This window comes from Leishmania martiniquensis, chromosome 33 (genome assembly GCF_017916325.1).
Source record: "Leishmania martiniquensis isolate LSCM1 chromosome 33, whole genome shotgun sequence".
NCBI lineage: Eukaryota > Euglenozoa > Kinetoplastea > Trypanosomatida > Trypanosomatidae > Leishmania > Leishmania martiniquensis.
Genome location: NC_090168.1, coordinates 908,296 through 930,751, shown reverse-complemented (window position 1 = coordinate 930,751; position 22,456 = coordinate 908,296). Strand labels below are relative to the sequence as shown.

At 60.0% G+C, this 22,456-nt stretch overlaps 6 protein-coding genes across 6 annotated transcripts; all 6 read right to left on the bottom strand.

Annotated features, from left to right (window-relative positions):
* Window positions 1-4,113: 4,113 nt before the first annotated feature.
* Window positions 4,114-5,502, bottom strand: LSCM1_02704 (uncharacterized protein; the record flags this gene model as incomplete). Its single annotated transcript, XM_067320281.1, has 1 exon — window positions 4,114-5,502. One exon carries the CDS (start codon window positions 5,500-5,502, stop codon window positions 4,114-4,116), a length of 1,389 nt encoding a protein of 462 aa, XP_067175656.1.
* Window positions 5,503-7,122: 1,620 nt separating this feature from the next.
* Window positions 7,123-8,802, bottom strand: LSCM1_02703 (uncharacterized protein; the record flags this gene model as incomplete). The annotated part of the gene is made up of 1 exon (XM_067320280.1): window positions 7,123-8,802. One exon carries the CDS (start codon window positions 8,800-8,802, stop codon window positions 7,123-7,125), a length of 1,680 nt encoding a protein of 559 aa, XP_067175655.1.
* Window positions 8,803-10,027: 1,225 nt separating this feature from the next.
* Window positions 10,028-11,917, bottom strand: LSCM1_02702 (uncharacterized protein; the record flags this gene model as incomplete). The annotated part of the gene is made up of 1 exon (XM_067320279.1): window positions 10,028-11,917. The coding sequence occupies one exon, from the start codon at window positions 11,915-11,917 to the stop codon at window positions 10,028-10,030; it is 1,890 nt and encodes a 629-aa protein (XP_067175654.1).
* A 1,687-nt stretch (window positions 11,918-13,604) lies between these two features.
* On the bottom strand, window positions 13,605-13,856 carry LSCM1_02701 (uncharacterized protein; the record flags this gene model as incomplete). The annotated part of the gene is made up of 1 exon (XM_067320278.1): window positions 13,605-13,856. The coding sequence occupies one exon, from the start codon at window positions 13,854-13,856 to the stop codon at window positions 13,605-13,607; it is 252 nt and encodes an 83-aa protein (XP_067175653.1).
* A 905-nt stretch (window positions 13,857-14,761) lies between these two features.
* On the bottom strand, window positions 14,762-17,125 carry LSCM1_02700 (uncharacterized protein; the record flags this gene model as incomplete). The annotated part of the gene is made up of 1 exon (XM_067320277.1): window positions 14,762-17,125. The coding sequence occupies one exon, from the start codon at window positions 17,123-17,125 to the stop codon at window positions 14,762-14,764; it is 2,364 nt and encodes a 787-aa protein (XP_067175652.1).
* A 1,120-nt stretch (window positions 17,126-18,245) lies between these two features.
* Window positions 18,246-21,287, bottom strand: LSCM1_02699 (uncharacterized protein; the record flags this gene model as incomplete). The annotated part of the gene is made up of 1 exon (XM_067320276.1): window positions 18,246-21,287. One exon carries the CDS (start codon window positions 21,285-21,287, stop codon window positions 18,246-18,248), a length of 3,042 nt encoding a protein of 1,013 aa, XP_067175651.1.
* Window positions 21,288-22,456: the final 1,169 nt, after the last annotated feature.

The following is a 22,456-nucleotide window of genomic DNA, read 5'->3' as shown; positions in this document are numbered from 1 at the left end:
GAGCCATCACCCGCTGCTGGCACTCTCTCCGACTGCTAGCACACCAATGTCACGAGTGCAGCGGTGAGAGTCACGGTTGACCCCGGTCCCCGAGCCCCGTGCGCGCTTCTGCATGCTTTGTCGAAGACCACTGTATATGTGACGCTAAAAAGGTACCCACTCGTTGATACCTGCCGACTAAACGGGCAAGAAGATCCCCCCTCTACCCGAAAGCAAAGCCCACGCTGTCATTGGTGCTGCTGCAGCGGCGGCACACTGTGTGTGTGTGTGCACGCGCCTCCATCTACATCACTGCACTCTCGCATCCGCAGCATTACCTGCCCAGCTAAATCGAACGTGGAAGGCTCCACGGCGTGCCTTAGTGTCTCCTTCCCATATCTCACCCGTTGCCTGGTCAAGGCTCCTCCCCCTCTCTGTTACTTTTTTCCCTCCATGTTCTGCACCCTGTCACCCCAAAGCCTGCACGGCATCCCTCGCGCGCAGGGAGTTCGGTGCCTCAGCGGCCCCTTTGTGTCAGTCCAGGGCATGCAAAGAGGCGGCAACACGCGCTCATGACGGACACCGTTTCGCAGCGGACCCTGAAAAGCAGCTAAAGAGCGCAAGGCATACGCGCGCAAATTGGAGAGAAGACCTAAGCCCGGAGAAAGAGAGGGGGAGAGAGAGGTGGTCAGAGGAAGCGTGCGATGCGAAAAAAAAACGCCCATAGATGAAAAATGTTGGCGAGTGCTGAAAGCAGACGAACCGCCGTCGCGAACAAGAGAGCGAACACGTTGAAGAGCACAGGGCGACGCAAGAAGGCAGCTAGACGAAGACGACGAGCGAATGTGCGTCTGTGGAAAAGCTGTCTGCTTGCTTGTTGGTGTATGTGAGTGTCTGTGCGTGTGTGCTTGTGATCCGGCCCTTTTCGCCATCGGGGTGTGGGTCACGCTGAAAAGTGGAACGTTCGAGGGTCACCCAACTGCAAGGGATGGCCTCGGTTTGGCCCAGGCATGGATATCGATGCGCATACCTCACGCTCTTGCCTGGAGGAGAGACTGAGAGACTGAGATCGAGCGAGAGAGAGCGCTAGGGCCGTGAGACAAGAGATGAGCACACATGAGGAAAAGAGGGGAGAGGGAAGAGGCAAAAAAAAAGATTTCTGCAGTTATACAGAAATGAGCACACACAGAAGACGCGAAAAAAAAGTGTACAAAAGCAAGCATACGTACATATGGGCGCGGAGACACTTTAGCGCTTTTCTTCTTCTCTTCGGGGGGACGCATGCGGCGACGATACTGAGGAGGGACACGCACGGCAGGGTCTGTACACCTGTCAGTGCAGCAGCCACTCGTACGCAGGCATGTGCCCATTTCGAAGAGAGAGAGGGGGGAAGTTATTAAGAAGCGTACGTGACACAGAAGATTATCAGCTACATGCTCATCCGGTCATTTCTGCTTGGTGTACACGTGCGCGCGCGTTCGCCCGGGAGAGGCGTCCATCCAATCCTGTCCGATAAAGAGCATGCGCTCCAGCAACAGGGAAAGGGTTCAAGGGAAGGGCGAGAGGGCTTAAATTGGAACAGTAAGGGAGAACATCGACCAAAAAGAGGATCCGAGGAGCGGCATGCTGGCGGGTGCAGCTGCGAGTGTCACGCACCCCCCTCACACGCGCTCTTCTCTCGCTCCCTCGCACATTGCGAGGCGTGCCCTCCGCACTTGATCATTCATCTGTCCCTCATGGCCCACCCTCGCGTCCTCTTTCCTTCCGCCCTGCAGCACTGCGCTGCCCGTTCACGTAACTCGGCTATGACACAAACAGTGCTTCGATAAGCAGAACAGTGGTGAGAAAACAAAAAAGCGCACACATCCACTCTTTTTCTTCGGCTCGCGTGAGGATCGCACACAACGAATACTTTGGCAATCCTCCTCTCTCTCTTCTCATGCCGCGGCCATCCCTCAGGTGAAATACCTTGGGGAAAAAACGCACGCTTACTCAGTAGTGCTGCCAAGACAGGAAGTGGCCTGCGAAGATCCCCAGAGATATGAGGGCGCCTACAAAAAAGAAAAGAGGGGTCTCCAAACGTCCACAAGGGCGTCTGCTCGACCAGAGGGCACACACTGCACCACTCTCAAGAGAGGCTGACGCTTCCAAAAAAAAAAGAATTCCTGCAGTGCACACAGTGCATCAGATTTAAGAAAAAAAAGAAGAAGCCGCTTAGAGATGAAACGTGCAAGACAGAGCCCAACCAGAGCACAGAGGGGAAAAGGCGGATGAGAGAGACGTCGTTGTTGCGCGCGTCTGTGGAAGGTTCGAGTGTCTGCGCGTATACGCGGGTGTTCCATGAGGAATAGAGAGAGAGAATAGGAAAACGGTCGAAGCCGTGGTAGTTGGCACGCACGCCTGCTTACAAGAGCCGGCCCAAACAAACAAAGAGAAACAATCGCTCAGTTGGCATGCGTTCATCGCTCCCCCTTCGACATCCTTCAAGGCGGATGACGAGCACACCGGCGAAAAGATACATCATGAGACGTATGTAAGCACACAAGGAAGAAAGGGAAGATGTCATCAGCACAAAGGGCTGCGTCATCCCCTTCCCCCACCTCATCACCACCGGGGAAGGGGAGGGCGCACGCCGACGTAAAGGTCAAAAAGGCGGTGAAGGGAAAGGCGGGGATGAGGAGACAGCCGAAGCAGAGGGAAGTGGTAGGAAGAGACCACAAGCAAAAAAAAAGGACTTCAAGAAGACATTTGTGCATGGAAAGGGGGGACAGAGCAGGAAGCAGAAATGGCACCGCTGGGCCTGGTGAGCACACTCGCACAGGCACACCCATGAGCACCGCCGCCTCTCCTTTTCTTGTTTGCGCAAACTGGCGTTTTCTATCCGCCTGCCTCCGTCACCACCCTCAGCGACGCAACAACGCCTCCGTGAGGGCGGCATCCCAGTCCGGCGGATGCGCTCTGTCGAGCGGCCTGGCAGCCTCCCCCTCCTTATCCTCTGCCAAACGCCGAGCCGCTTCTGGAGGTGCCGACCTGGGGCCGAGCACCCGCGACATGGGAAGAGGGGTGGCCAGCGGTGCAGCGCCACGGATGCCGGCGGCCAGGCCCTGTGTAGCGCTGCGTCGCCGCAAGGTGCGGCGGTGCGCAGGCTTCGTGCCATGCGTTTGGTGAGCGGAGTGTCGGCATCACGCGGGTGCACCTCGCCCGGCCCTGGCACCGCCTGCTGGTGTGGGGCGCCCCCTGCGCACCACCCCGATGCGGATGCAGGCACGTGGCAGCCCGCGTGGTGGGGTGGGGGGCGGCGTGCGGGGCGGGTAGGGCTTTGGGGCAGGGCGGCGTGCTCGGATGGCGGGGCCGGCGCATTGCTGTAGCGCCTGCCTACCTGCTTTCTCGCAGGCGATGACTGGGCCTGCAGCGGTTTGTGGTGTGTCTGTGTGTGTGGAGGGGCGTGCGGCTCGTGCGTTCTGTACGAGGCGAGGAAGCGGCGATAGAAATACGCGAAAAAAAAGGGTCTGCGCCCCTCCCTCCCTCCCTCCCCACACACCCACGCAAGTACTGCCGCTGTGCCTTCTCCACGTCCTTCTCTTTTGGCGTGCGGTACATCCGTGCATAGCGCTCTCGTCCCTTCAGCGCCCACCTCGCCCACCCCCTCCCTCCCTTCCCTCTTTTTTTTTCGTGGGGGAGAAGAGAGAATAGAGAAGAGCCCAACACAAAGAAAGAAGCGAAAGCAAAGACAAAGAGTACAAAGAAAAGGGGAAAGAGAGAGAGACAGAGAAGGGGAAGAGGGGCAGGGGGGGCCTCTCACCAACATCGACGTGGCGCCCCATCCCACCCCCGCCCTCGTGAGCTTCTCGTTTGCTTACTTTTCGTATGGCAGGCCCTCCGCTGCGGTTCTGTGCGCAGGCGCCTCGCATCAGCGCGCCCATTTCATCCAAGCACATCCGCACAGGGTGCAAGATGCGAAGACGTATACGCACGTAAAGGACACCTATGCATAAGTCAATGGCCACCTCTGACGCTGATGACAGCGCATCCGTCCAACGCGGACAGCAAAGAAAAGCGTCCTCGGAAGCGGAGATGGCTCTGCGTCCTGCTTGATTCCCCGTTTGGCCTCATGGTCTCGTCGCTTTTTCTTCTTCAGCGCTCGTCTGCATATGCTGGCACCCTTTCCTCCTCGAGCGACGATCTGCCGATGGACTGCCGAATCTTACGCACCCACGTCTCCGCCGTCTCCGGTGGCAGAGCCTGGAACCACATTGTCTTGGTGTCTGTTAGGTTGATCGAAAAGACGCCGGGCGACAGCGCAGAGTGCCCCGGCGCAAAGACGGCACTGTTAATGAACGCCACGGGCAGCGGCTTCGTCTCCTTATCGCCCTTGTGGCGACTGATGACAAGGCCGCCGTCCCGCAGCACGAGGAACCGCTCCTTCCATGTTCTGCCGCTCTCCTTCCGAACGTAGCCTTCGTAGGAGACGGACAAGCACACGGTTCCAACAGGAGCCACAAAGCTGAGCGCCCCCAGTCCACTCGCGCTGGTGTGACGAATTTCGCAGATGTTTGCGTAGATCTTCGCCTTGAGAACGTCACTCACAAGCTGCGAGTTGTCGACGCTCATCCCGAAATCTACGAGCAGCTTGGTCATGTATGGCAGCTGGAAGAGCTGCGCGCAGGAGGGCCGCTCCTTTGGGTCCGCCCGCAGCATGCTGTTGCACAAACCCCTGAGTGAATCGCTGTAGTGCTGCGGCAATTCGCAGTCGCGTTTGCTCTTCATCACCGCCTCCGACAGCGCCCGCATTCCATGCCCGACAAAGGGGCGGCGCAGCGCCATCATCTCAAAGAGAAGGACGCCCATAGCCCACACATCCGCCTTCTCACTGAACCCTTGACGGCTCCACAGCTCCGGCGCGAGGTAGTACGGCGTACCACAGAACGTGTGGGCAACCCGATCACTCACCGTGTGCTCGTACTGGTGGCTGAAACCAAAGTCGCCAAGCTTGATGATGCCGTTCGTCATGAGCATGACATTGGCCCCCTTGATGTCGCGGTGCAGTATGCGGCGGCGGTGAACGTGGTCGACCGCCATGGCTAGCTGCACAAAGGTGTAGCCCACCTCGTGCTCCTCGAAGTACATGAATCCGTCCTTGGCGCGCTGCTTGATTTGCATGTTCAAGTCACCGGCGTCCGCGAACTCCATGATGATGAGCATGTACGGCTCCACCACATAGTCTTCGCAGTACTGCAGAATGGCAAAGTGATCGCATGAGGCGAGGCATTGGACCTCCGCCGTCGCGTACTTCTTGTCCTTCTCTGGCATCGCCGTCAGATTCATACGCTTGGCGACGAGCAGCTGTCCATCCGAAACGCGGCGCACCAGCATCGCCTCGCCAAAAGAGCCGCAGCCAAGCGTGCGCACACTCTCGTATTTGCAATGTTTGCTGCCCACGGGGCCGATGATGTCCTGCAGCTGCCACTCCCTCTCGCCGTTGGCGGGGTCCTGCCGGCAAGAGACGGGGCGCACCTCGGCCATTTGGTCCCCCCTTATTGGCCTGTGGCGGGTACGGGTAGTCCGCTGGGCTGTCGACGAAAACGACGACAGAAAGAGTGCGGAAGGGGCGGTGGAGGTAGACGGGATGTGGTGGAGGGGAGGGGGGGCAGCGGTGAAAAGCGCGTATGCGCTCACGACTCAAAACAAGACGTCTGAGCAGACAGAAATCGTTAGGAGGGAGAGGGAGGGGGAGACCAACGAGAGGGACGACGACGATGACGAAGAAGACAGTGAAGAATGTGGATGACTTGAGAAGACGGAATGAGAAAAGAAAAACAAAATGAGAGGTATAACAGGAGAGGAATAAATAAATAAAATAAAAAAAGAAGCTCTGGCGGCTGCGGCCGAGTGAGGTCGCGCAGACGCAATCGCAAAGGAACGACGCAGGCAATGACGACTTCTCCTCCTCTGAAGAGATCTTGAAAGAAGCGGGGAGGAGGAGGAATAGCAGAAGAAGCCAACGAAGGGAGAGGGAAGGGAGCAAGGACGCGCCGAGCTCTCAAAGCGCGCAGAGGAGAGCGCAGCGTAAGGGCGGATGTGGGAAAGAGAAAGCCCGAAACGATGCCCAATCACCAAAGGCTGCGGAGATTCCCGTGGCGGGAGGAAAGCAGCGGGAGGAATATGTGCAGACCGTGCGGAAGGTGAGCCGAGGAGTCAGAGAAGGACGAGAAAGCGCACCGGTGGCGTCGACCACTGGGAGCAATCCGAGTCTGTGTGGAGAGAGACGATATGATGCGTATCTGAGGGGGATAGCCAACGACTGCGATCGGTACAGATCACGTCAGTCGATCTGAGCTTGAAGTATAGTGTTCAACGCCTCGCTGCCTCCTGTTGTGTGTTCCGCAGCCCTGTTTGCATAAACGGCACGGCGGCAAGGAGAGAAGTGTGTAAAGGGAGTGCAAAAGTGGGGAGAGGGCGATTACTGCGTCGCTGCACTCAGCACGGCGCATTAGCTACCTAGGGCTTCTTTTCGGAGGCCACAGTGAGGAATAAGGGGGGAGGGGGGCACGGCAACAATAATGGCTGCCGTTGTGCATCTCACGCTATTAGATGATGGCGTGCACCGTGTTCTTTAGCTCCTTCGCCCAGGTGAGCGCGGCCCTGTGTGTGGGGTCTACTCTCGCCGCTACTCCCAGGCAGCTATCGGCGAGGAGGTCACCGTTGGGCCTTCTGGGAGGTGAAAGGGCCGCTGCAGCAGCTTGCTGTCCGCACCCTCTTCGGCGCTGATGCGTAAATATGACAGAGGCGGTGCGCCCCCTCCTCGATTCGTTCCGTGTTAATTCAGGTGAATCAACAGCCACGCGCCGGCGAGAAGCGCGCACACACATACACACAGAGAGGCACATAGCCAAAAAGGAATGACGTGCTCCGTTCACTGGCGCTCGAGGAGAAGTTGCCGGTAGCGATCCCCCCGCTACAGCTACACCGCCACGTCGACGCTGAAAGCTGTCTCGAGTACGAGCGCCACCAGCTGATGAAAAGACACGGGTAGCGAATTCACGCAGCATATCCAATTCGACCAACAGCATGACGCATTCGCAGTAGAAAACAAACGCCCGCGCAAAAGTGTGCGCACATCAACAGCGTGCAGCGGACTGTCGTTTAGCTTTGTTTCTTCACTTTCAGTCCAGGTGACGTAGGCGCGAAGGGTAGCCGATTCCACTCCTTGGCACGTTGCCTCAGCTCCGCCGTAAGAGGCCCCCAGTGCTTCTCGGAAGTGTGAAGCGCTGAAATGAACTCTGGTGATGTGATGTTGGTGTCACTCGTATTGGCCGTCGAAGGTGTTGCGGCTGTCGTTTTCTTAGCATCGGTGGCTGCATCTTCGAGCTGATCGACATCTTTGAAGGGCAAGTAGGAAGAGACGAGCTGCTGTGCTGCGGCGCCATCTAGTGATGCCTCAAGCACCGGCCGCGGAGACGGATTTGATGGCAACCGTAAGCTGCGCACGTACCGCAAGCCCTCGGATACCCCCGTATGCGGGCCCAGTGCGCAGTGGGCACCGATTCGATCCGTCCCTGTCAAGTTCGGCTCGGACAAAAGGCCGCGCCGCTTGACATCCTGCTGATGCTGCCGCCAGACCACCGTCCCCTCATCAACGATACGCTGCAGGGTTTCATGAACCAGCTCCGACACCAGGTTCTCGCGCCCGTGCCCCGCAAGCACATTCAACACAATGGCGTCTGCCGCTGCCTTGGAGGTGACGGAAAGCGGTCGCTCCTGCTCATGAAAACGGTGCAGCTCGCCGAGACAGGCACACATGAGGTACGCTTTGTCTTCACGGGAGAGGTTCCAGCGTGGGGAAGAGGTGGCGGGCGTGGAGGAAGAGGGGTGCTGCGGAGGAGGCGCCGCTGCGCTCGCGTCACTGCTTGATGAAGGTGCTCTAGCAGCGCCCCCGTGCTGCCCGACCTGCGCTGAATTTGTCGTTTTCGTGGCGCCCGTGGCGGTGGCAGCGTTCTCGGGTGCTTTGTCCAGCTCCGCCCGCGCCATCAGCAGCTCGAGCAGCGACAGCTCGTCAAAGATGCGAGCCACTTGGCGAGCCGACGTCAGGTAGGTCACTACGCTGTTCAGCTCCAGTGACGTGAGCGATGGTATCAGCCGCGCACATCGGTCAAGCACCTCCCGGCGCAGGAGCGCCTCCCCGACGAGGACGCGGATGAGGAAGCGGTCCGAGTTGACCTCAAGCGTCGCACCGCTATCGCCAGAGCTTCTTCCCTTGCGAGTGAGCGTGTTGGTCCGCTTCGACGGTAGCGTGGGTATGCTATCCCGCAGCACGCCCTTCTCGACAAGGTGCACGAGGCCCGCGAGGAGACGCTCGCGGCGCCGCTCTACCTTGCGAGCTGTGAGGTCGTCTACCTCTTTGAAGTCCAGCGCGATGTGCCGCTCCAGGTGCTGCATAATGCTCTCGCTTCTCTCTGGCATCACAAAGAAACGGCAAACGGCCGAGCGCGCAACATGAGTGTGCTCGAGGGAGTGCGCCGCCCAGCAGGTGAAGGAGGTGTCGCAAAGCAGGCAAGTCTCCGACTGACATGAGGTGCTGCATGCACTCTCTGGCGTGGTCGCCGTGCGCCGCGCAGGGGTAAGGCAGCAGTGCAACGAAGTGAGAATGGTGGCCCGCCAGTTTCCCGTGGACCGCAAGCAAGGCGAGATCGCGCTCGCACGGTCGTCAGCTCGTACAACGGTGACCATCGGGTGGCTCCAGTATGGCATCACGGACACCGGAGCGGCGACGGCGCGGCGCAGCAGCAGCAGCGCTGCATTCCCTTCCCGGATCTGAGCCCGCATACAGTCCTCGCCCACCTGTCAGGCCAAATGGTTCTTTAGGTCTCTCAAAGATATTCTTGCCGAAATTAGAAGGCTTGTTTAGCGGCGAAGGCGCGCGTGCAGGAGAAGAAGAGTGACGGGAGAGGCGTTGGTGGTGCAAGTGAGAGCATGCGGTGTGAGCGTCACGGAGGGATAGCGCTTCCGCACACCCTACTGCCCCGTAGCGGGGGGGAATGCACTCAGGCAGAAGAGAGAGCACACGGCTGAGAGGCCGGAAAGTCGCACTCGCGTGTCGATACGTATCGGTGTGTGGACGTTCCCGGGCGTTGCCGCCCGCTGTGCTGCCGAGGCTGTAAGCGCTAAGCCGGCACAAAGTCATACACATAAGTGCACTCCACGCGTGCGATGCGGTGCATCGGCGGACGCTGAGCCCCACCAAAGCGCATCATCCCGATTACGTTTTTATTTTGCCCCTTTCGCCCCTCTCACAAGGAGCACAACATCAACGAGCAAAATTAAGGAGAGCAGAGAAGAAAAGCAGAAAGCAGATGGACACTGCACACAGATACAGGCACAGAGAGAGAGAGAGAGCGACCGATGCGCCACGAGGCACCACAGCTAGCACGTGGCAAAGAAAAAAATGAGTAAAACCAGCAAAAAGACGCTTGGAAACGGCACGCATATTTCGTGGTAACTACGCCGCCAAGGCAGGAGGTGGAAGAAAAAAAAAGATTCAGTGGAGAGCGTCATCCAGCTGCCGTCGCGTGAGCGTGTGAGCCTGCCCGCTACATTCCTCTGTATGGGGGTGAGAGTGTAAAGCGGTGCGCATGTTCGTCGCAGCAGCAGCCTACATGGGTCGCCATCTGTGCACCTTTTTCGTTGCTTTTCTCCGATTTTCCGCTGCACTCTTCCACGAAATTTCACACATGACTGCACTCCCTCCCCCCGCCCACCCCTGCCGCCGCCGGCGGCGTTCCACGTCGCCCTTGAACGCAGACGTGCGCGATGGATAGGTGTGCGGGAGGAAAATCTGAAGTGAGCGAGTTGCTCGCAAGCGACACGCGCTACTCAGCACCAAAGTCTCCCCCGCTGCCGAAAAGGTCTGGACATGCGAGGCGAATCCTTCATAGAAGGGTGAGAAGAAACGAAGAAGACGCACGCCTTGACAACCCTGGAAAAGGAGAGACCTCGGGCCCCTCCGCTGGAATGCGGGGTAGAGGGGTCCCCCGCCTCGCGCTACCGAGCGTCAGACGTCACAGCACCCGCTGCTACCTATCTCAGCGTCAGCACTGGAGGGACATGATACCGCTGGCTGGCATTTCCCCTCCTTTTCTCCCGTCAACGCGTCACCACCGTCCTCCACAGCGTCTTCGGCATTGCCCACTAGCCCCTCCAGTAACACAATCAGGGCCCGCTGCAGGTGCACCAGTGGCGTCTTGGCGTACTGCTCTCCCGCAAGACTCGAGAGAGCAGCGTGGGGGCCGAGGATGCGAAGCAGGTCGGTCGTCAGGGCTTGAAGAGCGGCGGCGGACTGGGCAGAGTCTTCCGTCAGCCGTGCGGTCTGCTGCTGCAGCTGGGCCACCTGTGCAAAGAAGGCTGCGTCGGAAGAAGATGAAATGGAGCCGGTCGACGGCGCACCCATCTCTGCGCTGTGGCCCTCAACGCCGTTGATCCCTTCCATATCGAGCCCACGTACGCATACCTCCTCAGCCTCCGCCATAGCTTTCTGCAAGGCCACGCTGGTAGCATCGCTGCAGGCTATCCCGGTGGGCAAGGGGGCCTGAGGCCGATATGCTGTAGATAGCGGAGGCACCAGGGGTGTTGGTGGTGTTCTGGGCGAGGGCGGTGTCGGAGGAGCCGCTTTACCTGCCGAAGCAGCACCTGGCGGATGCGAAGAACGCGCCAGTGGTGCAGCAGGTGCACTCGATGGGAACTGATGAGTGTGGGCCGGGGCGGGCATGGCTTCCTCATCAGTCATGCCTCGCGCAAGCCTCCTCGCGAACGCTTCCATTTCTGGGTAATGGCGGTCCGCAGCGGACCTGACTGGTGCCTCATCACGCTTCGCATCCTCTTCGCTGAAGCAGGAGGCTAGTGCAGCTGTCTGCTGAGACACCTCAGCCGAAAGCAGGTCTGATGAAGGTGGCGCTGCGGCCAGCGCTGCTGCCAACGAGGGCTCGTGGTCCATCGCCGATGAGGCGTCCTCGTGCGGCAGGGTCTCCAGGGTCGCTTCACCGACAGGTGGAACATGATGAGGAGGAGCAGACTTCACGGCCGCCAGCGTAACACCAGGTCGTGCGCCGATGTGAGCTGCTTCGTCACCTGCCGAGTCCTCTACACCTTCCGCAGCGGCCTCTGGCCTCTTCGCTTGCAGCAATGGCGGTGCGCATTTGTTTTCAGCGCCGGCAGCTGAATCGACAGCCCGTGAGGTTGGAGGCAAAATAAATGCGCCGCGGGCCACTGTCGCCGCCGCTTGATCGTCTGGGACGAGAAAGTTCAAATCTGGCACAACGCCCGCGTCAGCGCTGTTCACCAGACCCCTGCTGCCCTTGCGGACGCAGCGCGTCAAGCTGCTGGCGTCGGCATCGCCGGTGCTGCCTCCCTTTCCCGCTGCATGTAGTGCGATATCCTGGTAGGCGCCATCCTGCCCGCCCTGGAAAAAGAGGGAGGCAAAGTCGAAGCTCAGCGGGGCACCGCTGTCGCCGTCCGCGACAGGAGCACCTGCGGACACGGTGTTGGTGCCCTTGAAAGCACTGTCGCCGCCCCGAACGATATCCGCGTTACTGCTGCCACTTCTGACGCCGCTGGTGCACGGGGCGTTGGAGGCGCCGACAGAGAAGAAAAAGTCGAACATGTCCCCGCCGCCTTGCGGAGACGCGTATGGGTCGAGCACTGAAGCGTCTTGCTGGTGGCTCGTGATGCTGTGCTGCGGCCCCTCGGATGGCTTTGCGGCCGCGGTAATCGGTACGGCGCTGAAATGAGCCAGAAAGCTGTCCAGAGAAAACGGGGTGTTCGGATCTGGGAGGGACGGGGGGATGGGAGCGGGTGCCAGTGGAAGTTTAGCTGTAGTAGACCGCGTTGTGCTGCCTCCGGCCTGCGTCTGCGCAGCGCCGGCAGAGGGCCCTCCCGCGCCCATCATGAGGCCTCACCTTGCGAGGCGGCAGTGGTGGAGAGTCTCGATACGTTTTCGCCGCTCTGCTCTGCCTGCGGGAGTGCGCGCAGCGGCAGCAGAAGAGTGCGGTACTTCCAAAGAGAGGGCAAAGTTGCTCCGCGCAGCCTGTCTGCCTGTGTCTGTGTGTATGTGTGTGCGCGCGCGTTTCCTTTGCTCTTCCTCCTCGTACCCCGCTCCCAGTTCTTTCCCGCGCCTAAAGCCGTCTCCCTCCCCCTCTCCCTCTCCCTCTCCCCTCCTCTTCCTGCCGTTGCGTGTACGCACGCCCCACCCCGCCGTCTCCGTTGCACCAGTGGCGAAGGCGGGCGCCTCCTCTCCTATGCGAATGGGCACCGTGGCGACCTGAGGAGGCAAAAAGACACGCCTTGGCGCAGGCGTCGTCACGCAGGTATTGCAGATACACACAAACGTGAGCGGACGGAGACGCACACGCACACGACGGGGGACGATCTCTCGCTGCTCCTCAGAAAGATGTATTCGGCACCTCACCACGCCTGTGCTTCACCTTTTTTATGGTATAAAATGTCGCCTTCCGCTTAGCCTGCGTGCATGTGATCTGCGAGAGGGGGGGCGTCAGCCATGATGTAGAAAGAAATGAGATGATAAGACGAGAGAAGAGGCACCCAGCGGTGAATATTGTCGAGCTAACACATGATGGGGCGAATCGAGCCCCGCACACAGCCTCCTGAGCACCACTGCGAAGCAGGGCCTACGAGAGGGCTCCCACACAGGGCTGACCGAAGCGAAGCGCCATTCGTTCTGCACGTTACCCTAACCTCAAGTAGCGGCAGAGTGTGAAGGCAGACCAGGAAGAAGAAGGCGGCCGTGACCTCCTCTGACGCGGACCCTTTCCGCATCACACTGGCCATCCTTTCTGAAACCCCACGGCCCACGTACACAGCGCAAAAGTCGCGCGGGAAGGGTGCTGCTTCGCTCATGCAGCTGCAAGCGCCCATGCCTCAGAAAGTTGCACTGGTGCGGCCTCGAGTGTGTACGTGGCAGAGATTACGAAGACGAGGGAGGGTAAGAGGCGGCGGCCACCCTTCACCCCCTCCCCACTCCGCCTCCCCTCTCCCCCAGCACGTGCTTAAAGTTTTCACGGACGACTTTCTGTTTGTTGGGGTAAACGCGTTTGGCTCTTTTAGCGAAATGAGGCGATGAAAGCACACAGAAATGCCCATCCGAAACGAGAAAATGGCAAAAGGGAGAGGAGAGCCGCACAAAGCGCGGCCGCCGTGCGAGTCACCCGCGTGAGGGGAGAAGACAGAGAGAGAGAGACACCGTCCAGGGAAATGAGGCGCGTGGAAGCAACAGGAAAGCGAGAGGCGTCAGTGGACCGGCAAGAGAGCGTCATCGACAGGTGACCTCCCATCGGCGTTCGAGCAAACACACACACACAAGCAGTCGCGCTCACCGTACGAAGCGTGGTGCGCTGGCTCCCGCTGCCTCCCTTCCCTCTAGAGAGACGCTGAGGCGCGGTTCTGCCTCTGGCTCCGCGTGCACGGGCACAGGCTGCTCTGCAAGTAGCACTGCCCTCTCTCTCCTCTACTTCCCTTCGTCACTCCAGCAGGTAAGAGGAGCGGGTATCGCGCTCCGACTCTTCCTCTCATCAGCCTCCGTGCTCCAAGCGAAAGCGTGCATGGACCTGCTCCATCACTTACGCCTTAGGGGTCTTGAAGTGGTTGGCGATTCGGCGGTTCACCACCTTCAAGTAGCGGCAGCGGCCGGTGCCGGTGCGGCGGCGCTTGATAGCCTTCACGGACCAGTTGTAGCGACGGCGGCTAGCGCGCGGGTAGGCGCAGGCGGCGCAGCGCTCCCACTGGACGTGGTAGGCGTTGCGGCCACAGCGGCGGCACAGGATGTGCGTGCGCCCGTGGCGCTGACCCATCGACGTGGTACCCTTCGTCATCTTTCTCTTCGCGTGGATATTCCTTTCGAGACGACGAAGGAGCGGAAAGCGTCAGTGGGGTGGTCAGAGGGGGGGAAGATTTGCGCGGTGCGCGATGGCGCAAAAGGGTGGGAGGAGCGAGCGGAAATCATCACGCGCCAAAGTATGCGCATGCGTGATCGAGAGAGTCAGAGAGGAAGAGAAAGCGAGAGAGGAGCGATGGGTGGCTGAGAAGGGTGCATGTGGGCCAACACCTGCACGCACGAAAGGCGCGCGGTACGTCTTCTCATACTATCCCTGAAGAAGAGAGAGGAGGATGGACGTACGCGGCGGGGGGGGGCAGAGCGAATGGCAAAGCAGTGCGACGCCGCTCTCTGCGCAGTCTCTGCACATCCGAGGATAATGACGCTGTGAGCACAGCTGCCGTAAGCGTGCACGCCATGATAGACGTGCACCTGGCCGATCCACTCTCCACGTCGTGCTTGTATCTCGTACTCATGTTTCTGTGAAGAACTGGCGGTGCAGCGCTGCCGCAGCGCAAGATAGACGACAAGCCTCTCATGCCCACGTCCAACCGGCCCACCTTCATCGCCGCTTCGCGAGCCGCTTTAGAGAGGCAGGCAATCGTGCGTGCCGTCTGCTATAGCTAAGGCTTGGTTTTCACTGCTGCTTTCCGCAGTGCGCATCCTCAACGGCTCCGTGGCGCGGGTAGCCCACACAGGCATTTCCGCGGCAGAGGGAGGGTAGACGACGATACGATCGTGAAGAGGAAAAGAAGAGAGAGGGGGGAAGGGATCAGACGGCCCGCCAAACCAGCAGCCGTCTGCATTGCGCCTCCCCTCCTCCTCCGCCTCCTCTCTAGCCCTCCACGAGCACTCGCCCTGGCGTCTCCGCTGGCGCTTCCACGCCACGTCGTCCTCACCGCCTCAGTCGACAGCCTCTTGGTGAACCGAGATGCAGACCCACGGACCCGCTGCTGCGGGTGAGGTAGCCAAGGCCTCCTCTTCCTCCTCCTCCTCGCTCGCCTCTGCCTGCCTCTCCACAACGCGTTCCTCCATCTCCGACATCTGCGTTTCCCCAACCTCTTGAAGGGGAGCTGAGAGGTGAGGAGCAGCGCTCGTGTCTTCCGCGTTTGGCACCGCAGCGGCTCCTCTCTCACCAGTGGTGCCCGAAACGTGTTCACGCTGAGGTGTACTGTACACAGCTGGGGCGAAAGGTACATGCCATATGGTGATAGGACGCGTGCCACTCGCGTGCGGGGAGCCGGCGGGAGCTGTCACCTGTGGCTTCCCGTGGTGGAGTGGAGTGGGCTGATTTTCCGGTGCACGCTGTAAACGTGCCGAGCAAGCATCCTGCTTCTGAATGCAGCGCTCATATGGAGGCGGCAGCTGCCAGTGCAGCTCCGTGCGATCCGCCACGCGCGCGCAGCGGAAGGCGATGCGGTGTCGGTCACGCCACCGCATGAAGGCTCGTGGGCTTAAGAGACGAAAGTGGTGGTCGCGCATCTTGTCGTTAGTGCAGACATACGTGCGATGCAAGGAGGCGGTGGTCGCTGTGGCCGGGGTAGGCGCCGTGTCTGTCGGATCCGTCAAGAGGAGCGCGCCGTACAACCAGCAGAGGTCATCGTTCAGCCCCGTAGGAGAGCAGTAGAGCCACCCTTCCTGTTTCCAGCGTTGCAGGATGGCCGTGCTCTGCGAAGTCATGAACTTGGGCTCGACGTGCCGCTCATGCAGCATGATAAGGGGGCGGCGCATTCTGTATGTGCTCACGGCAAGCTGGACAGCAGCGTCAATCAGCTCAAAGTTCACGCCAACATCGACGCCGCGGCCGGCAGTCTTGCACTGTGCGTTGAAACTCAAGTCGTTGTCCGTGATTTGATGCTCTGGGACACCGCGGTGCAGCATCAACTGCTTCTTGGCGATATCGTACCAGCTCGACAGGCCGTAGTAGCCCAGATTGGCGCCATCAATGAAAACGTCGACACGGTCACCCGCGTCTAGGCGAGCCTGCATGTAGCGTCTCCAGTGTTCGAATCCCAGCGCCGCACGGCGGTTGCGGCAGGCCCGCGGAACGATCAGCTCCGTCAGCTCGCGCAAGAGATGAGCGCGGCAAGAGGCTGTGAACGGGTACCCGGACAGTTCCGCTTGGCAAGCTGGGCAGATGCCACACACCTCCATACCGGTAGGCGGTGCGCCCGCGGCACTGCTGCTGGAGCTGCCGGTACCCCTCGCCGCACCACCGGTCGATGGTGGTGGCGAGGCAGCAGGTAGCTGCGGCACGTGGCATATGGCATCGACTCTGTGGAGGAGCAACCGTGTCTGTGCACCGCGAAGCTTTAAAGCAACCGCCCCGTCGTCGTTGGCCATTCGCACCCACGGCTCCAGCACCTCACAGACCATTTTCTCGCTCACCTCCGAGACGTGCTCGCGCATCTCCTGCAGCATGAAGAAGAGCGTGCTGACAGGCTCTCGAACCTGAACGCACAGCGTGCCAAGCACCAGGTAGTCTGGCCCAGTGAGCTCAATCTTGTGCTTGAGAGCCACCTCATAGGCGGCAAAGGCGAGCCGGCGGTCCTTAAGGCCACTGCAGCAGTACTGCAAGAATGCCGATGCACTGCGCAGGCGCAACAGCCCGTGCTGCGCAAGGTAGGCGAACATACGCGTCGCCCCGTCACGGTCGCCTGCCATGCACTGAAGGCGCAAGATCACCGACAAGACGTGCTCCGCTTGGAGCCAATCTGTCGAAATGCCTCTGGAGGTGCACTGGCGCACCTCCGCGACAAGGGAAAGGCCGGATGCGGCGTCACCGGCGGCCTCACACGCAAATAGCGCGGCTGCGAAGGCCTTCGTCGAGAAGAACGACCGAGAAGTCGGCATCGTGCCTGGCGCGCCCGCCTCAACGGAGCGACCGCCCGCAGTCTCCGCGCTGTTCGCTAGCGGCTCCCATGATCCCCGGAGGGCCGCCCTAACTGCCTGCACAGCAGCGGCAGCGTTGCGCTCGCCAACTAGCGCGTTCACTCGGCGCAGGAGAATGTCTTCGGGTGCGAGAGTGAGCTGCTTCTTCGTCAGCGTCTTTGCGCGTACGGAGGTCGTCGCGTCTGGGCAATGCGGGTCATGCGCCAACCTTGGGAAGGTGTGGCAGAGGCACCTGAACTGCACGGCAAAGGGAGATGAAACTCGTCGAAAGCGCATGGCAGGGCTGGCGATTCTTTTGGCGGGCGCGTTGACGTCAACTGAGGTCGCCCCGGACGCCACACGCCAAAGAGCCGTGAATGTGGGACGGCACTGCATGGCGAAGCAGCGGCACCCACGCAGCAGCTTCGTGGCAAGGTGGTGCGGCACCAAGCGTGCCCGCGTCTGTGTTCCAGTCGGGGGCGGTATCTCCGATCACTGGGCCTGTTGAGAGCCGCGCCCACTTCGGGCGGTCAACGAAAGGTAAGCGAGAGGGACGACAAAAAAGCAGAGGGTGGCGGGGAGCGACAGAGGAGGCAGAGAGACGGAGAGGGACGGGACGCACAATGCGCATGTGTGTGCGGCCGCCATCAAAGGCCAGAGGCGCGGACGCCTCTGGGGACGGCCGTATGGACAGTCATGTTTACCTTTCTCCCTCTCTCCTATGGAGCCGTCAGGGAGCTCTCTCAGCCCACACCAGAAAATCTCTGACGGTATGCGAGGGATGAAGGCTGTGGACGCGCGTGCTAAGGGAGAGGAGGTGAATGGGACACCGTGCGCACCCTCCACGGAAAAAGAGGAATGCCGTAGCGCCCACCAGCCTAGATGGCGGAGTCGTCGGCGGTACCATGTCGTAGAGACGAGAGCGGGGGTGGGGGAGCGTGTCCTAAGGCCAGCGGCAACGGGCGCTGTGCACGGGGACCGCCCCCAAACCCCTCGGCCATCAGGGCGGTTCGCTTCTCCTTCGCTGTTCGCAGTGCCGCTGCGCCACCGCATCCATGCGATCAGTGCAATACAGCAGAAAAAAATGACAGGAGCACAGAGCAGCAATACAACGCAGCCGCTCGAAAGAAAAAGACAAGAAGAGAAGGTGCGAGATACGGCACCTCGCAGTGATGCAATGCACACGCGCCTACGCCCATGCTGGTACCTCTCTTGCCCCCTTCCACTCTGTCCCTCCCTCCCTCAAGGAGCGAATGGCGCCGTCAGCACTACACAGACCGGCAGCAGCGCGACGGAGACGCTTGATTTGGCCTCTTCTTCATGTACCCTCCACATTCCCTCTCCCCGTATGCGCTGCATGAATGATTCGGGTTGCGTTAAGCAGCAGAGTCGCACATGCCTTTGTTTCGCACTACCACCACCACCACCAGCACCCTCTCCGAGACACAGACGCATACACCTCTCTTCCTCTGCGGGGGGGATGGGGGGTACCAAAGGACCGCCTCTACTGCCGTCCTCATGCCGCACCTCCAGACGACGTGTCGGTGGGAGACGTCTCCATGCCAGCGTCCGCTTTTGTCTGCGATGTGAACCGAGTGTCCCTCCGCGCCAACGGCCACAACAGACGCGGAAACAAGTTCACCTCCGTCTTTAATAGCACACACCACTTCACCATGAGGATCAGCCACACAACGAAGAAGGTGAAATAGGCGCCCCAGCTCAAGTAGCCAAATATGAAGGTTTGCCGGAAGTAGAGGTGCCGGAAGGAGGCGCACTCCTCGGCACCGACCCGCTCCGAGGAAACGAGCAGCGCTAGCTGAATGAGCAGCAGCGGAACGGAGGAGAAGCTGATGCGCACCGTTGAACCCTCTATCAAAATGATGGCGGCATACACAAGGAGGATGTACACGATCGTGAAGCTAGAGAGAACGAGGATGGTGACGTGGTAGTAGCCGCAGATCGCCACCGGCAGCGCGATGGCGGTCGTGGTGAGGAGGAACACGTTCGTCTCCAGCACCGACGCCATGACGAAATGCAGCACGTGAGCTGCCGCGGTATGTCGCTCCAGTATGTGGGGTACTTTGCCCACGTTGAAGCAGGCAAAGCCGAACCCGTCGATCGAGTCGTGCGTGAACAGAAGCCAAGCGTACCCAATCAGCGCCAAGCACCACTGCGTGACTGTGGCCACAACCAGCACAATATAAGGCCAGCTGTGCCGCAACTGCGCATCTATGCTCGTCTGGATGTTGTTGAAGTACGCCTGGGTAATGAGCTGCGGAAAGGCAAACAAAGTCGCGTAGAAGATGCTGGAGAGGCGGCTGCAGGCGACGATGTTGTGGGCGTAAATCATGCGCTTCTGCTTCAACGCACGGACGTAGGCGATGAGGCAGAACATATCGAAAAGTGGCAGCACAGGCACCACCGCAAGATAAGGCGATGGCACCATCACGTACTCGCCGTCGTCATACCTGGGCTCGTATTGCGCCTCGTCCTGCCGGCTACGCACCGTGCAGATGATGCAGATCAGATTCAGCGCCCAGCCCCCTCCATAGACAATGAGTGTGTAGAAGCCGAAGTTCTGGAGACTACCGCCGTTCGCCACCATCCATTTTGCCAGCACCAGTGCAATCGCTACGGTAGAGAAAATAATCGCGCACAATTGCACCACCATGAAGATCAGGTTGAGAATCTGCATCATACGAGATTGGTTTATCAGGATAGAGTGAAGGGGCTCGTCTGGCAGGACGTGTTGGTGGTCGTACATGAGCTTGATGTACTCGAAGCCGCTGCGCTTGAGCATGGTGTACTCCCTGTGCGAGAGCCGCATGAACGGCATGCGAAAGAAAGAGGTGAGATATTCGTAGATGGCCGGGCTCAGCACCCCGTCACTCACCGAAAAGAGCTCCGCCATTGTTTCCTTCACATGACGCTGCGCCTCCGCGTCCGCCTCGTCCAGCGTGCCAGAGTCGAGAATCAGCCGCACAAGATACGGATTGTGATCCGCGGCGGCGATCTCGAAGCCGCGCACCGGCGCCTCCTTCGACCGAGACGCCAACGCTGCGGCGACAAGATGCCCGAACGGCTCCGTCGGGCTCGACTGATACCCGCGCAGTGCGGACAGGAGATCGACCACGTACGTATTCGGCTCGCCGGCGTAGTAGTCGACGTCTGAAACACTTTTGTCGTCATCGCCCGTGAAGGAGTCGTTCACCGCATCGCGCCTCACAATACTCACGGTAGGCTGCGAAGCAGTCGGCTTGTTAAACAAGGGGCCTTGTGACGGATCAATAACGACCAAGTCGAGCGGCAAAGTCAAAGACCCCTCGCTGTTTTCTCGGCCTGTGCCACTAGGGCGCGCCGCTGTGTTGTTGAAGGGCTCGAAGAGGGCGCGTTGGCCTCTTCCAGCAGCAGAGGAGAGCTGGGCACGCGCCGGTGGAGAGCGTCCGTTTCGCCCATAGGTAACGCCAGAGTCGGAGGACATTGAAGCAGAGCCACCGATCGAGGTGCTGCCAATGGGGGAGCGCGGCACTCGCTGGCTCCCGCGCGCACGTGACGCGTACCCGGCAGGCGCCTCCGTAGCGGCAGCAGCGGCTACGCCACCAGGGTCAACCAGGTTCTCCAGGTACGTGCTCACCTGCTCGGCACGATTAGCGACAAGCCGGCAGACCGCTTCCCACCAGCCGCTTTCGCCATCCTCTGTGGTCCTCACTGTCGCCAGTGGCTGGACCATTGTGTCCGCGGCACTGCCAGTGGATGCACCCAGCGGCGAAGTCTTCGCTCCATCCGCGGTAGTCAACTGGCTTGGACTGTTTAGGCTCTTGACGGATCGACTGCCGGTTGTGGAAGGCAGAGGCGGCCGCCGCACGGGAGGCGCCAGTGGAGGGAGTGGGCTGAAGCCATTGGCCCCGCCTATGGTGTTTGCTCTACGCCACCGGCCGTTCTCGGCGCCGCGTGAAGAGGGTGCCAGCGGTGACGATGCCGCGCTCTGTGGTACAGAGAGTTTCGAGGACTTCACCGATGCATCGCCGACGTTTTCGGGCAAGGGCAGCCTCTGCAGGGAGGGGGGCGCTGTTGTAGAGTAGTCAGCCGGCCGCTCTCCGACAGCCTCTCCGCTTGCTTGTGACATGCCTCTTGGTCTGTTGAGTGGGCCGCTCGCCGCCTCATTCGGTGCCAGTGGCAACGACTGGGCTAGGCCTGAAGGGCGCGCGTCATTCACGGACGACGGAATCAGCAGTGCCGAAGACTTTGTGCTGATGAATGAGGCGAACCGCTCCTGGTTCGGACCTCGCCCTTGCGCCACGGTAGTGGTGGTGCAGACGGACGAAGGTACCCCAACAGACCCATTACGTCCACTCCTTGGGGAGGCAAACGCATCCGACGCAGGCAGTGTCGCCACCGAAGCGGCACCCACTGACAGTGGAGGCTTGGACTGCGTTACAGCCTCGAACCCGGTTGAGTTATTGTCACTGACGTCGTCGCTGCGCAAGTTGGAGGGCGAGGCCCGCGCAGTGCTGCAGTCCGAGCTGCTGAGAGGCGAGGATACTTGCCCAGCCGACATTGGTGCTCCAGCAGAGCTCTTGAGTGCAGGAGGCGATGCGAGAGCGCGCTGGCGGGATCGCTATCGGTCACTTGCCTCAGCAACACAAAAAGCGGCAAAGAGTACGCAAAAGGAAACGGAAAAGAAAAAGGCGAAGCTGAGCGACACAGTGAGGGAGGGCGACAGACAGACAGGCACACCACCAGTGAAGATTGCAGCGCTAGTGGAGGTCAGCCTGGTAATATATTTTTTGAGTTCGAGGGCGGAACCTCTGCGCTGTGGGCTTGCGTGTATGCTAGCAGTGGCGCAGGATGGTGATGCGAAAATGCAAAACCGCGAAGACGCTGAAGTACAGTAAGCAAGCAGGAGGATAAGGAGGTGAGATGATGCACACGCGACGAACGTACACAGCAGTCGTCCAGGGTGTGGGTCAGCTGCTATCCTCGAAAGGATCACGGGTGTTGAAGCAGAGCGAAAACAGAAAAAAAAAGCGAGATGACGGAGAGCTGCTGGAGCGGGACTCCCCCCCAAGGCGGTGGAGTGGTTGAGGGGCCTCTTCTCGCTCTCTCTTTACGTGCAGCTGCCTTGTACAGGCGAAGGCGAGTCGGTTGAAAGCGCAAAAGTAAAAGAGAAATGTCCGTCGGGAAGAGAGAGGGGGGGCACCGCTACCGGAAAAAAAAGAGGAGAGTACGCCACGCACGACGAGAGCGGAAGTAGGGAGATATAGGAAGAGGGCGGAGCGGAAGAGGAGGACAGGAAATCAAAGAGAAAGTGAAGGCAGCGCCGCCGATCCCGCTCGCACCGCTTTGTGAATGCGTGCGTACGTGAGTGAGTGCCGCGGCTGCCGCCCCACCCACCCAGCTCCAAGACCGCTAACCGAAGCAGAAACGAAAGGACGTAATAGGACACTTGAGCAAACGGCACACACGAGAGGAGAGAGAGGTAACGCAAAAAACGGAAACCTTTCTTTGTGCGGCGCGTCTCAGTGATCAGAAATCTTCTCGGCCTCAGCCACGTGAAGCTGACGTCCGTGTCTTCCTGATCTCTTTCGCCCTGTGTTATCGGAACCTCTGCGCAGGTCTGCCTCTCGGACGGCTTTTCTCTTCGAAGTCGGCGCCGCGTGTGCGCAGCGCCAGTACGCGATGAGGTTCAAAAATAGCAGCAGCAGCAGCAACGAAGAGAGAAAAAGG